Raw genomic sequence first — 17,338 nt, forward strand, 5'->3', positions numbered from 1 at the left:
TCCCCGAATCCCGAGTCGCAAATCCCGAGCTTAACCAACAGTGACGGCAGTGTACCGCAAGGTGTACAACCATATCCAATCAATCAAATCGTCAATTATATATAGCTGTATAAGTAATCACAATATCTGCTTAATAAACAATATAACGCAATACCTTTGATCCTGTAAATCCACATATTTCGATAACGACCAGACGTAAACCGTCATTAAGTACGTGTTGATGTGAGGATGTACGGAGTACGGCGGGTATATAAACCCTATCACGCCCTACAGACATCGCTTCTTGCCATCTTATTTATATCCACCACGCAGCCACGTTGTTCATAAGGATTATATCACAAATATATACGGCTGCGATCTATCGAGAATTAGTTATTGTCTGCAGCAAGGCCAACCGTCGGCAGTCTCTTTTACACTAATTACACAACAGCATCAGGCTGGCAGGGCAGTTCCGCAAACGGATTACATCTAAAGTCACCCGCCAAGTCAAATACCTATTCATTAGCACTCTAATCGTCAATACGCGTCACTAATCATCAATTCATCTTGAAGAGTTAAAAAAGAGCTAAAAACAAAAAGTGAATAAGAGAGAACGAAAAGATGAAGAACCTCATTGTGATATCCGAACCGCCGCACTTGGAAACTAAATTGGAGGACATTGATCCGCCGTACGTATGAGTCTGTTGTCTACTATTCAGCACATCATATGTTCCCACGCATTTGATGTTCAAATTACTTTTTCCCACAGTTTTCTCTTTCCTACGTAATATGACATGGTGATTCAAGAGGACAGAAAGAGAATGAGAGAAGATAAAGAAGAAGTGGGAGATGCATACGTTACAAGCACACACGAGTTCGCAGACCCTTATCTAAGCTCGGAGAGAAAGAGGATATTCCTTCTGCTAATTCGAATCTGCTGATTCGAAAGCCCATGCAAAACCGAAAGATTATGGCTAACTAGTATAGAACATGCAATGACGACCAAGTCATTATCAAAGTGGCCGTGGCCGGAGCAAATCCTAAAGACTGGAAACATCCCGCTCCTAACTATTTTGTATAGTACCGTTTCTTTTCTTCCCCTTTTCTTTTACTTTTTATTTTTGACTTTATCTCGGCTTCGTGCTTTTGATTATCTTGGATTCTGTGTCTCCTGTGTTCCACAATCCCCATTGTGTCTCATTTTTTCCTAATATGAGTACCTGCGTGGAGTATCTTTTTGCACATAAAAGGCCTATTGACATGCAGCTGGAGAACCAAAACGTCAACTTCAGGAAGAAGAAAAAAACACATACATATGCAGTAGAGAAATCATTCTGACTAAACGGCAAAAGAACGTCCAACTCAACCAAGGCGACGACGCAGCAGGAACCATCCACGCCACCGGCAAAAACGTCAGCGGGTTCCGCATCGGCGACCGCGTCGCGGGGTTCCATCAAATGGACACCTTGGGGGAAACATATGCCGAATACACCGTCGTGAGCAAGGACACGGTCTTCCGCATCCCGGACCACGTCAGCTTTGAAGAAGCCGCGACCATTCCACTCGCAGCGTACACCGCTGCCGTCGGACTCTTTCGACTACTCAAGCTTCCGCAGCCGTGGGAGGATGTCCTAGACGAGACGGCGTCACTCCAAGGACAAGGCGGAGGAAGGGAAAAAGGACAAAAAGCCAGTTCCTCAAAAATTCCACTGATCATCAACGGCGCATCCACATCCGTCGGCTCATTCGCCATCAAGCTCGCAAAGCTCCACCCGTCCATCTCGCCCATCATCGCCGTCGCAGGGGCGTCTTCAGACTATGTCAAAACGCAGCTGCTAGGCGGCGAACGAGACGCGGTGGTGCTCGATTACCGCAGCGCGACGATCAGAGAGGACATTGTCGCCGCCGTGGCTAACGCGACGGGAGCGAGCGGCGCGACAGGCCACACAACGAATAAAGTGCGGCATGTGTTTGACGCGAGCAACTCGACTGCGAGTACAGACTATCTCTCGTCCGTCCTGGAACCGGGCGTGGGGAGATATGTGTGCACGACGGGCATCACAGAGGCGCAGAAGGCGAATTTGACTGTATGCCCCCTCCCCCCCTTAGTTCCTCCCAAAGTTTCAAGTTGTCCCTTTCCCTCCACCCACGCCGTTCCCCCTTCCCCTCAAGTTTCAAGGGGAAAAAAGAGAAAGAAAAAAAGGGGGGAGCTGGAACCACGAATCGTGATATAAGTAAGAAAGACAAGTGACAAAAGAACAACAGTAACATAAAGAAAATAGGCAAAGAAACTCGCACTGGCGAGACAAATCTGGGTAGGCTGCGTGCATGAAGACAAGGAATTCGGGGCTCGCGATTTTGGCTACGTCTGGGCAAACATGTTCGCAAAACTATTGCAGCAAAAGCGATTCTCGGGCCATCCGTACGAGGTCGTGCCGCAGGGATTACACGGCGTGGAGGGGGCATTGAAGCAGTTGATGAATCGGACGAGTGGGCGTGGTAATGCCAAGTTTGTGTTTAGGTGAGTTTTTTTTATGATTTATGTTTTTATGTTTTTATTATTTTATGATTTATGTTTTATGTTTTTCTTTTCCTTTTCTTGTCCCGTTTCATTTCATACAATTACCATGGAGGTGGGGGGCCGGGGGGAGGGAAATGAAGAAAGTAAAACGAAAAAGAAAATGAAATGGTATTAATGGGATATAAAAACCGTGTCTAGGATCGCCGATACGCCAGGACTTTGAAGAAAAAAGAGAGAAGGGGAAAAAAAAAGATAGAGGACCGGAATGAAATCGATACGGTGTGAAGGTAGGTAGTGCGAGATAATATGGTACAAGTCTATGCGAAAAAAGAAAGGGCGAGATTGATAAGTATAGGGGACGGTGCTAGCAGCTGGTGGGGTGGAGTGTATTGTGATGAAAAGTGATGGTTTACCAAGACGGAATATATACGGTACCTAAAATTCAAACGGGTACAAGGCAAATTATCATCCACAGGAATGAAATGCGAAAATTGTATCTTCATTTACGCCAAAAACCAATTGTTAGCTCTGTGGTGGGTATAGAGCCTCGTCACTCTCCACATCGATTGATTGATTGAGCCTGCTAGTCATGAGATTTTTAGAATTCCTGAAAAGGATCTGGTAGACCACTATCTCGATGAAGGTCAGGAAGCTGAAAATCTGCGTATCCCAGGCCCTCCCTTGTTCTTCGTAGGTGGCCGCGGCGGAAACTAGCTGAGACCATGTCGTCCTGTGTACCGCCGCCACGCGGAGGTTCTCCCGTTGTGCTTTCGACAAATGCTTCCATTCGCACGGTTCCTATTGCTTCGAAAAAGTTTCTCCCGGCTACATCGCCTCCCTCGGAAACCTTTTCGCCGTAAAGACTCGGCCCGCTCGTGGCAAAGGAGGGCGCTCTTTGCACTTCCGAAGAGGACGTTGTGGTCCTGATGCTTTGGGCCGAGGTGATGCTTGGATTATATGAGAAGCTGCGGAACGGTGCCGAAGGAGGAGGAGGTAAACGCGGTCCGGTGGTGCTCCGCTTCCTACCGTGCTTTGAGACCCGTGGCACTGCAGGGGGAGATGCAGCATCCAGAGAAGGCTCATTCACGGCAGTCGTCGTCTCTGCTTCTGACTCCTGGATCGGCATTGGGTGCGGGGCTCGGTTGCGTGCAGCCGCCGGGAGCGCTGGCCGGGCTTTGCTTTTTGCGATTCGGATGGAGTCGCGGATTGGATTACGACGAAGTGTGGCCGCTGGGGGCTTTTGAGGGACAGGGATTTCTTGCTTGGGAATTGGCGGCGGTGGAATACGCGCAATCTCGTTGCCAGTTTGGCTTGCATGGCTGAGAAACGACAGCGCCGTGAGCCAGACGTAATGACGTTCCTTTGACACGGCCGTAAATTTCAATGCGCGGGCAGGTGTGAGGATGAGAATCGAGCGATTGAACAAGTGATCCGTTCCAGCATCCTTGGGAGCGGGGGAGTCGTCCTTGACGTCGAGAACTGATTGAATGACCACTGCAACGATTTCGTTAAAAGCGGAAACAAAAAAAGGAAGAAGAGCAAGAGGCAGGTTAAGAGATCTTACATTTTCGACCACTCTTTCCCATCAGGGCTGCGCCAGACACTGGTTGTTTGCTGCTCCACATCACGGAGCGCTCATACGGCGCCAGCCACACCCAACGCTTATGTCTCACCCCATTGTGCGCATCACCACCTCGCCCATCAGCCCCCGCGGAAGATGTGTCTGCAACGCCAAAGGACTTTCTTCTCCGAACGTATTTCCACATCCATTCACCCACCATGGTTTGTGCAATGGCGTCAACCACGCCCGTTTGCTGGTTAGAACTTGGCACAGAGCTTTGAGCAGTGGTCAAAGTGTGATTCGATGGTTGTCGCCGATGCAAAGGCCGATGCGTGCCTTTGCTTGCTTTGCCAGGATAAGTGACCTCATCGTTTGGCAATGGTGGCAGATCAAGGCTGTCTGAAGCCGCGGAAGGAGACGAAAATGCCGGAGCAGATAAGCCGAAAGGTTGCTTTTCTTGTTCTGTCTCCTGTATAGCTGCCACCAACCTCATTTTCCTCAAATTATTTCTGGTCAATCCGGTTGTCTCCCCATCATTATTCTGCAGGGAAGCAAGAAAGTGATGGTCATGGCGTGGCGTCGGACTCGAGCGATCGCTGAGACTGGAAGTTTTTCTAGAACTCGATCTTACAGGGACCGGGATCGGAGGAGCATGTTCCTTGGCACTCTGAAGGCCAACATTATCACCGCTTCTTGTACTGCCCTCGGCTCTGGCGTCCTTTGGTGAACGCAAGAACATCCTGCTGGATGCAATCCTCGATCGCCTAGGAATCTTCGGCCGCGCCGTCAGCCCCGAGTTCTGCAGAGAATCGGTTGCCCCTGAATTGTGCGATTTTTCATCGAGGGGCCCCCGATGTACTGCCGATATATCCGCCTTGATGAAAGAGGGTAGGGTATCGGGCGACCCTTTTTCGTTGTGGCTCCCTGTTCCTTTTTTCAGCACATTCAAACTGGGACGATTAGCTCTCGAATAATGCATCGGAGGTGAGAGGGCAGTTGCGAATTCGTCGTCGCTGGACTCAATATCGGAGAAGTCAAAAACTTCATCCGAGCTCGGCGGGTCAAAACCAGCAAATAAACTGCTGGAGCGAAAAGGAAGTTTTGGACCATGCAGATTGTCATTGTCAAGTGGACCACTGTCATTGTTTCCAGGATAGATGTCATGTCTATAGCGTGGTAAGGGAGGAGGAGAGGACGTCAAGGTACTGCTGGATAAATGTTTGAGGCTCTTTTTGACGGTGTCTGCCGGTGCGTGACCAGGTACAGGGGTGAACGAGCTTCTGGAGTTCCTTTCTTCAGATCTTGGTGTCGGTGGAATAGATGAAATAGCAGAAGGCAGAAGATGGGGTGGAAGCTTTATTCGGCCGTCCAGTACTCGTATGATGTCTGTCTGGGCGTAGGACGAGGTGTAAGAAGAAGAAATTGGCGCGTTCTCAGCCTGACAACCAAAGCTCTTATACTGCGGTGGCAATATGCTCTCCTTGGGTGATGTGGGCGAAGACAGAGGGGGGTGCACAGCAATCGATGGGATGGATATAGGTGTCGGTGGCGGCTTTTGCTGATCGGTCTTTGCCAGAGTTTCCGTTTCCTCGGTCTGAATAGCGACAGACTCCACTTGGGATTTGGCATCTTCTATTCGTTCAAGCAGCAGTTCTTCCCATTGGATCGTTTGCGTTTGAGAGGATGTCATTGCCACTTGAGACGACTCTGTAGTTTGTGACGCAACAGATGCCATGGATGCAGGCGCGTATTTTGCAGAGTCATTTGCGGTTTCTTGCCCAGAGATGCCGTCTAAATGGTTATGTATTGGCCCATCTCCATCGGAAACTTGAACTCCAAATGATTCAGATGCGGGAAGAGGGGGAGAAGGCGGCGGTGAAACCTGAACGCTGGCGTCTCTGTAATTTGTATGAGATCCACGGCTCCTTTCGCCCTCTGCTGGCGGAGTCGGTGGGGCGTCATGACCAGTGTCAAAAGCAGGACGCGTTGGGCTCATGGGCTCTTTGCTCAGCGCAAGAGCTCTCATTGCACTTTCATCCTGGGTATACCATTGCCGAGAATCCCTCAGACTCTTTGTGGGTGAAGGCATTAGATCTCCAGTTGCCTCTTCTTCATCACCCGAGAAGTTAAGTTCATCCGCCAGACTTAGCCCGCTAAGCTGGCTGCCTTCATTGGCATAGAGTGCAGTCGCTAAACTAAAGCGATTCGTATAGACTTTGTCTCCCAATTTGCTGCTCGCAGAACTAGTTGGCCGTTCATTGGCAGATTCTAGGGATCGGATGCTTTCTCTGTTGCGGGCTTGATCGATAGCCCGGTTCATCTTTGTAGAATGTCCATCCGCATCATGTTCGTCTCCTAAATAGGGTGACTGATCATGGAGCTGTTGAGAATCTATTTCTTCGACCACCGCCTTTAGTCGTCCTTCGGCAATGTGTACTCTCTGCTCGAGCAAGCGCCTTTGTGCATCCCAACGGTCCTTGTCTTTCTCCCAGAGCTTTTGAGTCCTGTTTGCATCTTCTTCCTGGTGTTTTATCTTTTTCTGATAGGTGTCTAGACGCTTTTTAATCTCCGTAATGCTATCGTTTGCCTCATCCCGTTCCTTCACAAGTGTCTCCATTGCAGACGACGTGCCGCCTTCCAGAAGCTGCAGCTGACGTAGCAGTGATCGTTTCTCTTGAGCATTATGTGCAAGGTTGCCACTCATAGTATCATTTTCGATTTTGGACTGTTGCAGCGTAGTCTCTAGATTGTATATGAAATCGTTTTTGGATTCATTGTCACGTCGCAGAGATAATATTTCGGCCACGAGGGACGCATGCAGCGTGGGTGTAAATCGGCGCGGATCTAGGATAGATATTCGATCGTCTTTTGCTTCGATTGGCGATGCGACAATTGCTCTATTACTGGACAATCGCCGGCTCGATCGGAACTCGGGCGAAGGAGTTCTGACAATTGACGAACGCCGAGGCGTCTGATCAGATTCCTTTTCCAGACCCTCCTCATTTTGTAGGTCAGAAGCGAGGTGTCGTGCTGTCTTTTCATTATCCATCTTGTGAGACCGAGTCCAGAGCTTATCATATGATGTATGTGCGCTTTTCGATAATTATTAAGATATATTTTTCAACGCAACGGGAAGGAATTAGACATTATTTCTTGATGTAGAGAATAATTAGGGTGTACGATCTTTGGAGGAGAGACTGTATCAAAAAGGTCAGTCATACATTGTCCATGACGCGATTTTAAACCGAGTCGTCAAGGCTCTTTCCCCGGATCATTTCGCACCTATATATTAAGGGGGCAAATTGGATATGTGCGTCTCGTTCTGTGCATGAAGATGACGATATCGGACAATGAAGCTTCAAGGCGAGGCGCAAAAAGAGTCACTCGAATATCAGGCATTGAAAGCTGCCCGCTCGATGCTCGTGAGCATCGCAATCGGCGTCACCATCATTAAAGACGAAAAAATAATACAGTAATAAAAGAGCGACGATGATCATAGCACAGCGCGAACATAGCGCAGAGAGACAGGCGAGGCACAGACACCGGAACGGCACCTACATAAGCACGTCCCATCGGCTCAATTGGCTGCAGTCGGGGGAGACGAGCGGGATCGAACGCCTCGACTCCACCGACTCAAAATTTGCTGCTGGCTGGTTGATAGCCCAGTCCTTGTACAACCAACGATGGAGGGGAAAAGGGGCTTCGAAGGCGGGAGGGAACACGAGTAAGTGCTCTCCCTCCACCGCACGTTCAGCGGTCCCTACTCCTAAACCGATTGTGCATCGGTCCATTTCGGATGTCAACCAGGATCATCGTTACAGCTGACCGACGACGTGGGAAATAAACGTTATAATGGCAGTAAAATAACAAATGTCGGCGCCACAGTGGAGACAGGCTTAACTGGGCAAGGGCCAAAGTACGGGACAATACAGTAGTAAATCAGACGCGAATGATCTGCGTGTGCGATTGCATACTCTGTACGAGTACAGTCCAAATGGAAAAAAGGCCATTGCTCAAAACCAGCCCAAAGATGCTCCACTCTTTTGTTTTTCTTTTCTATAATTGCAGGACCAAATCAAAAGCACCAGAAAACAAAAGCGTCTTTAGATTCCAGAGAGGCTATTGAATTGGGGATTGATTGGATGGTCAACGCCCAGTGGGAAGTTGGTAGGAACAAATGTGTTGTTTGCTCGTGGTCGAGCAAATCTTATTTGCTTCGTCGTCGGGAAACACACTAACTACCGTAGCGCGTTTCGGCTTAAATTAGTTAAGGTCCGCCGTCTAAGACCCTGTTGGTTCATTGGCCCCTAATTATCATGGCCGTCCCGGGAGGAGATTGCTCCTTTGCAGAAGATAGTCATGATCATCGTGATTGATAAATTAACCTGCACTCATTCTATAGAATCTTTGGAATAATTTCTCTGCTAGGATCAATTACTATCTGCTGACCTTGGCTCTTGTTGTGTGTATTCCTTTTTTTTTCCCCTTTAAACGCTGCCGAGACACGTGCTGAAAAGGACCTATTATACTCCGTACAGGGTGCCACCTATAGGTGCAAGCAAGGGTGCTTCTGTACAAAGGGAAGAGCACGAGGACTGATTACGTCTTCCTGTTGGACTTGACTATTCGAGAATCATGTCTCAGCCAATGCTTTTACAGAGTACATGTGCAATTCTGAAGACCATACCACAATACTACAATTATTAGCTTTGCTTCCCCAAAGAAGAATTTCACGTGGTCCATTGATGGATCAACTGAGCCAGAGCCAACCACGAAAGATGACGTCTTGTCGGTATACAGTATATACTTTCGTAGCTCGCCCAAAACTATCAAAACACAATAGTGATGTATTCTACCTTCTCCCAAGCACTGACAAATTATTACGAATATCATCCCCCCTACCCCGTAAATGCCTCTCCAGCGCGGGGGATTACTACCCATCACCTCAACTGCACACCCTTATCATCGCATCGCCAATAAAGAATCCTGAAGCTTTTTTTTTTCATTGTATTGTCATCATCTCCGCTACCACCATCAACATTACTCGAACTCCAATGCTACATCTCTCGGCCCCACGTGATATTTAGAACTTTTTTGTTTACAAGATCCGGCATACTCATTCATATTATTTCTGTATACTTTAAAAAGAGAGCAAGGAAACAAGGAAAGGAACAAGAAAGCCACTACATCCATAACATGTCTTTATCAAACCCCCCTAAAGCCCTCTTATTCGATGTATTCGGGACCGTCGTGGACTGGCGGGTGACTGTGGTGCGGGAACTATCATCCAAATGCCATTCAACGCTTTCCTCTGCGACTGCGTCTCTGCCATCGACAGTGCGCTTGCGGGCCTCGACCATGGGTCTGACCGACTGGGCGGACTTTGCAGAGGAATGGCGAAACACATACAAGGTCTTCACAAGTAGCCATGATCCCGGCGGGACATTTATTACTGTAGACGAACACTATCTTTCCTCGTTGCGAGAGCTGCTCAAGTCACGAGGGCTGGAGGGACTTTGGCCTGAAGAAGATTTGCAAGAGATCAGCTTGATGTGGCATCGTCTGGATGCTTGGCCCGATAGTGCCGTAGGGCTGCAGCATCTCAACAAAGTATTTACGACCTGCACGCTCTCGAATGGTAATCTCAGTCTGCTACAGGAACTTACGACACATGCTGGACTAGAGTTTACACACATCTTCAGCGCGGAACTTTTCCAAGCCTATAAGCCGCAGCCAAAAGTCTACAAGGAAGCAGCCATTCGACTTGGCCTGGCGCCGGAGCAGTGTGCAATGGTAGCAGCGCATCTCTATGACCTGAAAGCTGCCAAAGCGTGCGGGTATCAGACCGTTTATGTAGAGCGAGAACATGAAGAAGGGTGGTCCCGTGAAGAGATAGATGAGGCAAAACGAGCGAATTATGTGGATATGTGGGTCACGCTGGACGAAGCTGGCTTTCTGACCGTTGCTGAACGCTTCGGCATTGAGCGAGAACGGCTTCCCAAAAGCGCCTCATTCTAATATGCTCGGTCTGCAAGCCTTTTCCTACCATGGAGCATCAAAGAGATGGCATTCGGGAAATGGGATGACGTTGTTTTGGAAAATCAATAACCTCGGCTTTTGGCCTTCTTGTCGAGCCCAAGTCCATGGGCTGTCCGCCAGCCAGTGTGGATCTTTGCATCTTGCATACATGGATGCATGCATGCAAAATTGCTCAGGTGTCAATGCAAGATGTGGCGCAATATCTCAATCACCTCCCGAAGCCTCGGGTGGTTGACTGCCCTTGGAAAATGCGGCCCGGACCGCTTCCCCACAAAGGAAAGCTCGCATCTCAGCGGATCATCCGTCAGTCGATTGACAGGTCTACGACGTTGTTTCTCGCTCGGGTGAGACAGATATGTGCGTGCACCGATTTCTCATCTGTTCCATTTGAGTAAATATTTGCATTTAGTCAACCTGCGAATACAGTAAACGAATGATGCAAGAGCTGTTATACAATCCATGATCAGAAAACACATTTACCGGTAACGACATATCACGTCGTAGGTGGGATTTAACGAATCGAGGTATATTCATATTTCTCATCGATTGCTCGTTATAGGTCTGATCCATACTCTGTCATCAGTCTATGTGTGTGGTCTGTTTCTCATGCGCCCTTAAAACTAGGACTGGCATGCAACTGCTTCCAAAAATTTGTTGAATAAACCGCCGGGAAATCCCTCCAATTCCATAATAAAAAGAAATGACCATGATATCAGCGCAGAAAGAAAGAGAATAAAATTCTATTTTGAAAACTATGTGCCTTAAGCCATCCATGTGAAAGCTAATCATGGAAGCATCAATGCAAAGGGATTCCAATGTCGCTATACAAATACCATTTCAGCTTGCGTAGGGGTATCATAATTATGCATTTGGATGTCCCTACACCTTGAAAAAAATTGCAAGACGGATCGTATGTCGCGTTTATTCGTGTATCGAAAAGAGAGGTCGCCGCAGGTTCATTTCATCGTAATCGGCTCGATTGTTTTAATGGAAAGCCAAGAATAGAGCCTTTGCCCCGGCCCTCAAATTGACAGTGCCGAGTATAATAGTCCCGAGCCGGCCATCCGAATGTTTGAGTAGCCATTCGTCCTCGAGATTGTGGAGCGAAATTGACCACTCCCATCGTCCATGATCTGGTGAACGCGCGCATGGGCGGTTCGAATCCATAAAATATACAGGAGAACGAGCGTGAGAGGAATGTATATACGCCTTGTAGCGTCCAAATGCCCAAAATTATCGAATAAACTTGACTCTAGAATAACTGACGATCAGAGGCTTCGGGTAGGTTGCTAAAACGCGAGCTTGGGCTCAGTCCAGCACCCATCCTCTGAAGTAATATGGATCAACATGCGACGAGAAATCGTAGCTTCAGGTCAGCATTTATAATATGACACAAGGCCGCTTTTCTCTGCGATGCCGATAGTGTCTATTCGGATCTCGATCCCGATCGCGATCCATAGCAGTGCCCATGCGGCCTAGACCCCCTTGCCGCTCGGATGCAGACTGAAGCTGTAACTTTTGGCGGCGCAACGATCTGACGACATCGTAAAACGCCACGTCGACATTAAAGCAGTTCTTCGCTGAAGTTTCAACGAAATCGCAGCCGAGTTCCTTGGACAGCTGCTGGCCCTCCTGAGTGGAGACTTCTCTCTCCGTGACGCGGTCGGTCTTGTTTCCCACCAACATGATAGGAATGTTTTTACGATTGAATGGAATGCCGGCAGACGGTGATCCCAACGGAGATCCGGGGTAACCAACTTGGCCACCTGTGCTTGAAGACTCCTTGACCCTTGTAATATGTTCGTGGAAATTTCGTATCCGCTGGAAGGAAGATCGGGACGAGACGCTATACACCAAAACGAATCCTTCACCGTCGCGAATCCATTGATCTCGGAGGGCAGTATATTCCTCTTGGCCAGCCGTATCCAGGATTTCCAACATGCATGCCTGCGAGTCTATGACCACCTGCTTTCGATATGAGTCCTCAATGGTCGGATCGTAGGTCTCGACGAAATGATTGAGACAGAGCTGGAGCAAGTTAGATGATCGATCTTGAAAAAGTTGAGCGGACCGAAAAAACAAACCTGGATTGTCAAGGCCGTCTTCCCAACTCCTCCGTCCCCAAGCACCACCAGCTTGTACAATGTCATCTTCCCCGCCATTTTGCGTACTGGTAGTCTCCAAAGCCGGCTTCAAATTAGATTAAAATCGATAAGGGTGTAAATATATAGTGCATCCGACAAGATTCGGAGGGCAGGTCTCTAGGAATCGCCAGGTAGCCGTTACGTTGTGCCAGCTTAGCTTCCTGTTTGGCTTAACCAGCTACAATGTGCACAAGAGCCTCCTGAAACACTCTCCTAGTGTGCTTCTCGCAGATGACCAAGGTTCTCGGAGCGCCAAATAGAGGTGAAATTAGGCAAGGCCCCAACGCCTTAGTATGATGAAGTAATAACGAGCAAATTGGCGAGCTCTATTTTCGTCACCGGAGCCGGCGTGGCAAGCCCGAAGAGGAGTCGATAGGAAGACGTAAATCGTTCTGTGTGTCTCGGACTTGCGTCCAGCGATGTGAGACTTGCACTACCCGGCAAGAGACAGATAGTGACGCAGCGAGCAACAGCAGCACCTTCACGAGATTCCTGCCGTGGGACGTCTGTTTGGCGTTTCTTGCGTGGTACAAGGCGATACAATGGATGGGTTCACAGGAGAAATTCTCGACCAAAGTCGGATAGCGATTGCTCTGATTGTCTTGGGCTTCGAAGTTAAATTCGAGGTCCGCGTTTGAAAAGTATATAGACTAGATGGGATGAGCTCCACACCAAGCAAAGCCACGCCAAACACACGGAAGCGTGCAGCTGTACCAAGCACTCAGCTGCCACGAAAACCCATGCACGGCGCTGGGCACACGTGGAAGACAGATGTCGGAGCGTTAAAAAGGGCAACAAATCCTCGATGGGCAACAGCAGCGTAGGTGCGATTGCTGCTGCACTTGACGCATAGATTTTGGCCTAACCTTCCTTTCAAAGGATTTGGTACTCTCACTCGCTAGAGAGATGGAAGAGAGTACATGTAAAGCGTTCCCGAGAACAAAAGAGAGAGGGAGAGGGAGAGAAGAGAAGCGTTCCCAATGAAGACGAGAAAGAAAAAAGAAGGCCCAAGCAGGGTAGGGCGGGGTGTAGACGCTCGGTGAAGCTGCAAGCTGCAAGCGACTCAAGAGGATGGAGAGCTGTTGGGTCGGTACCCTTCTGCAGACACACACACACGCACAGAGGAACTGTTTCTTCGGGACGCTGTCTGATGGGACGTCGAGCTAGAGAGGTCCTCTACACAGCTAAGCACGCCCCTAAGCTCGAGCCGGGTTGTCTTTATGAGCAGGGGTCTCTAGTACAAAGACCGGTGGTGAACGGTTGGAGGGGATACCGAGTGCCGCTGCGAAAGAAGAATCACAGTAATCATAAAGGTGGCTTGAGCGTACGGAGTACACTCATTATCCCAGAAGAAAGGCCCCAAAAAGGGCTTCCTTGCAAGAGGGAGAGAGCCGAGAACCTCGAGGACCGAAGGGCGACCGATGCCCGATGACAGACAAAAGAGGGTGCTCGTACAACAGTGGGGTCCCCAGCCAGTATAACAATAATCATAATGATGCCTGATTCGGTCTGATATAAATTAAATCCATGAAAAATTTCGCCGTCACAATAATCAAGAACAATTCAATGCAGTCTTGCTGCTTCGATCACTCGCAACATCGGTTGAGCTTGGCGGGCATGAGCGTTCTACAGGATACCACAGCGGTCTGGTACTGTTGGTACTCCATCCTCACTATGATCCCCTCATCCCACTCTTCGGCCACAAGGGGACTAGGACTGGCGGTAACCAAGCTCGTGGTCCATTTGAATCCACCGACTACACGTTCGGAGGTATGCGGATAGTCCTGCTACGACTATCTAATCATCCGAGTCTCCCAGAAATGATGGCTCTACGCTTCACGTCTCAGTGACCGTGGGGCACGCTCCCGCGCAGCGTCTCCACTCGGGACGGAGCGGCCATCAAACTTTTCACAATTCTGGGAGCAATCAAGAGGGCAAACTCATCACTGCCATGGATCAAGCAGCCATTGGCCCTGGAAACAAAGCAAAAAGCGGTTGCTGATGTACCCAGGTTTTGCTTGCACTCCGTAACTTGGCAGTTTTTTCGGGTATGCATGGCAGGAATACCAGACGTTGCACTGGCCACGCGGCCAATTCAGAATGCATCATTAATTACATGATGATTTGCGGTGGAGCGTAAGCAGATTGGGCGAAGATTCCTCCGTTGGATGGTTCATCAGTCAGCGACGGCACTACGCTTCTACTACTGACCCGAAAGCAAGACACTTATCCCTCTGGCGTACAGTGTGCCGAGAAAGGCGGGGCAGTGGTTTTTGCTCAGGCGGTCAACGAGGACATCTAACCCGGGGAAAGCTCCGAATGTTGAAAACCACCATAACAAGGCAATTGAAAGCAGCCTGATCAAAGTACGAAGGGTTGGACGTTTTGAGGCAGACAATCTTACCGCAATAGAAATTTTTCTAATTGGAAATGTGGCAATGTACAAGTGCATGATTGATACCCAACCTGTCAACTTTGGAGTCATAGTGTTAGAGCAATAGATCTGCAATCACGACATGTCGGCCGGAGCACCCTGAGCTCATCCGACTTCGCCGTTCAGAATTTCTCAGAATCCACAATGGATTCGCAATAATGTAGCCCAAGAGCGCACGTTATACTAGATGAGGCTCCCAAATTTAGCGTATGGTACATCGCTCCAATTGAAGCATCCTCAGTCCATAAGCGGACAACGGAGTAAATTGAAGGCGTTTGAAATATGTATTGGTAAAGCTTCAAGCGGCTGCTTCTGGCATGCTTCAAAGAAGTTGGATTTGGGGAGGCATATCCTGTATGGACTTTGACCACCGAAAGCACGATAGGGTTGTTCCTGTACACTTGCCGCATTGACAGGTACCGTATCCACCGAGGGAGAGACTAAATGATGTTCGAATGCCGGTTATCTAGACGTAACGGGACGGGTCGCATGTTGGAATCAGGGCCTTTGGCAAGTTGATAAGAGAAGTACACTTGTACTGTCATGATGATCTTCTTGACAACCATAGCAGCAGGTACAGCTTTTGCCTTGGCCCCGGCGACATCTCGCATATAGGGTGACTTGTTCATGGAAATGGAAGAACCTGGGTGTGTGACTAATGAATTGAAAGACTTGAAGTGAGCGATATTAGTCTATCCGGACAAATGTAAGACCGTTCGACTTCTGGTCTTCAGGTCGGAGCGAAAGTAAAGCATTCGCAACTCTTATCTCTAGGACCCTACCTAGGACTGCGGGTCTTGTCCATGAACTGCCAAGACATCCCGATCCCAAGAAAGGTAGGTTGGCGTTGTCTACCTTGATGTTCCTGTCGTTCTCATCTGTCGAAACCGTGGAGGTAGCTGCGTACAGCGGTACAGCTCCCCATATTTCGACCCTTCCCATCCATCGATAATACTAAAGGAGCATGTTGACAGGGTCAATTTAATGGAATTATTTGAAATACATTATCGTTAGATAGATACATAGTAGTGCATAGGCAATATTTTGCGCATCGTTCACAATTCAACACTCATCTGTAACCTCAGGCCCGAAGCAAAATTCGTTTAGTCCCTTCTATATCTCAAACACCGACAGCGGAAATAATTGTTGAGGCTTTGGATCTTCCCTTAGCGGGCTCTTGACTGTGCCACAGCCAGGTTCAATTGTAAATTAAATTAGCACTCGTCTTATCGATGCATGACCTGTACTGTATATCACAGTTCGGTTTGAATACTATATACCCGGAGTTTACTCTGCAAATGTCCGCCTTCAAGTGAGAGCCACGATTTGCATACCTAGGTAGCTAACCTGAAGCTAAAGTCATGCTAAATGTGCCCACGTACCGAATAAATGACAGTTCGCTTAGGGCATACCTTGAAGGAGTAGTGGACAGGACGGAGAGCTTCCTATACTCCGGGGGTAGGACTGTTGTTGTATGACTCTTATAAATGACCATCATATATGAGCGATTCATAGCGGTGTTATCTTTCTGGAAACTTTAGACCAAAGCTTATTATAATAATCACGGCGAGAAACATGATTGTAGAGACTCAACGGCTTCTACTGCGACCGCTTCAACAAGATGATGCCTCCGACATATTCAGAATTCGATCACTAGATGCTGTCATGAAGTGGACGTACGACGACTGTATATAGTCCCAAATCGCTGGATAATGTATTGACGAGGTTCACAGTTCAAGCATGCCAAATACTGAGTTGAGACAAACGCAAGAATGGGTTGATATGATCCTGGACAGGGTCAAAAATGGGCGGGCATTCAATTTTACAATTCAACTCAAGTCTACCTCACCTTCTCAGGAAGAAGACGAGGTCCTCTTGCAGAATCGTACAACCCAGAATCGTCTAGCAAAGGTAATTGGCCTCGTGGGCGCTCCCATGATCCCGGAAGTTGGTTATATTTTGCATCCAGCCCACTGGGGGCAAGGATACGCGACGGAAGCACTGCAGGCTTTCCTTCGGTTATATTGGAAAGTGATCCCGCCTGGCCAGCAAGAAGGAGGATATGACTATGCTGAAGCACACGCAGATCCTGAAAACGTATCCAGTATCAAAGTTTTGAGGAAATGTGGGTTCAGCTTTATAGAGAAACGTGAAAAAGACGTGGAATTACCGCTCATGGGAGTGAGGGATACAGCGGTATTCCGAGTTGCGAGACCAAAAAGAGTCACACAGCAATCTACCTCGGAAGACTGATAAACTCAGGGGCGGTTATTTTCACACTTGAGTCACGAGACAGCTCCACATGCAAGAGTCATAGCTGATATCTGCACGATATTGATTAAAAATGGGAAAGAAGAAAGGAAAGCTTTTAGAAACAAATATGGACTAATAAGGTATTTTCCCATGTTGAAATATCTCTCTCTGCTGTTGAAACTTTTGTTGCATGTGAGAGGTGACAAAACGGATGGTGACGTAGGTTATGGTGGCATAGCGTGCGGAAGTTGAGCAAGCAATGCGGGTGTGACTTTGTTTAATGCAAATGTTTGGACTTTGACCATTCACAATCTGTACAATGGACGTTCTCTACGGCTGTACCCCTGAAGATTCAATAATAGTGTGGAGAGAATCAGATGTGGTGTCCTGTTTCTAGCTCGAAGCTG

The 17,338-nt window shown here is 48.3% G+C and overlaps 5 protein-coding genes across 5 annotated transcripts; 3 read left to right on the forward strand and 2 right to left on the reverse strand.

Moving 5' to 3' along the window:
- The first annotated feature begins 307 nt into the window (after positions 1–307).
- L228DRAFT_249233 (GroES-like protein) lies at positions 308–2,984 on the forward strand. Its single transcript, XM_018333051.1, has 5 exons — positions 308–668; positions 967–1,054; positions 1,332–2,066; positions 2,262–2,500; positions 2,699–2,984. Exons 1-5 carry the CDS (start codon positions 601–603, stop codon positions 2,721–2,723), a joined length of 1,155 nt encoding a protein of 384 aa, XP_018186976.1. The 5' UTR covers positions 308–600; the 3' UTR covers positions 2,724–2,984.
- L228DRAFT_249236 (hypothetical protein) lies at positions 2,755–7,553 on the reverse strand. Its single transcript, XM_018333052.1, has 3 exons — positions 7,344–7,553; positions 4,065–7,258; positions 2,755–3,994 (listed from the first exon to the last, which is right to left on the reverse strand). Exons 2-3 carry the CDS (start codon positions 7,108–7,110, stop codon positions 3,099–3,101), a joined length of 3,942 nt encoding a protein of 1,313 aa, XP_018186977.1. The 5' UTR covers positions 7,111–7,258; positions 7,344–7,553; the 3' UTR covers positions 2,755–3,098.
- Positions 7,554–9,130: 1,577 nt separating this feature from the next.
- L228DRAFT_171931 (2-haloacid dehalogenase) lies at positions 9,131–10,168 on the forward strand. The gene has a single exon (XM_018329496.1). It carries the CDS (start codon positions 9,258–9,260, stop codon positions 10,077–10,079), a length of 822 nt encoding a protein of 273 aa, XP_018186978.1. The 5' UTR covers positions 9,131–9,257; the 3' UTR covers positions 10,080–10,168.
- A 1,312-nt stretch (positions 10,169–11,480) lies between these two features.
- L228DRAFT_240279 (ras-like GTPase Ras2) lies at positions 11,481–12,262 on the reverse strand (the record flags this gene model as incomplete). Its single annotated transcript, XM_018331223.1, has 2 exons — positions 11,481–12,128; positions 12,185–12,262. 2 exons carry the CDS (start codon positions 12,260–12,262, stop codon positions 11,481–11,483), a joined length of 726 nt encoding a protein of 241 aa, XP_018186979.1.
- Positions 12,263–16,266: 4,004 nt separating this feature from the next.
- Positions 16,267–17,064, forward strand: L228DRAFT_249242 (hypothetical protein). The gene has a single exon (XM_018333053.1). The coding sequence runs from the start codon at positions 16,419–16,421 to the stop codon at positions 16,929–16,931; it is 513 nt and encodes a 170-aa protein (XP_018186980.1). The 5' UTR covers positions 16,267–16,418; the 3' UTR covers positions 16,932–17,064.
- The last annotated feature ends 274 nt before the right edge of the window (positions 17,065–17,338 follow it).

This window comes from Xylona heveae (genome assembly GCF_001619985.1).
Source record: "Xylona heveae TC161 unplaced genomic scaffold L228scaffold_8, whole genome shotgun sequence".
Lineage (NCBI taxonomy): Eukaryota > Fungi > Ascomycota > Xylonomycetes > Xylonales > Xylonaceae > Xylona > Xylona heveae.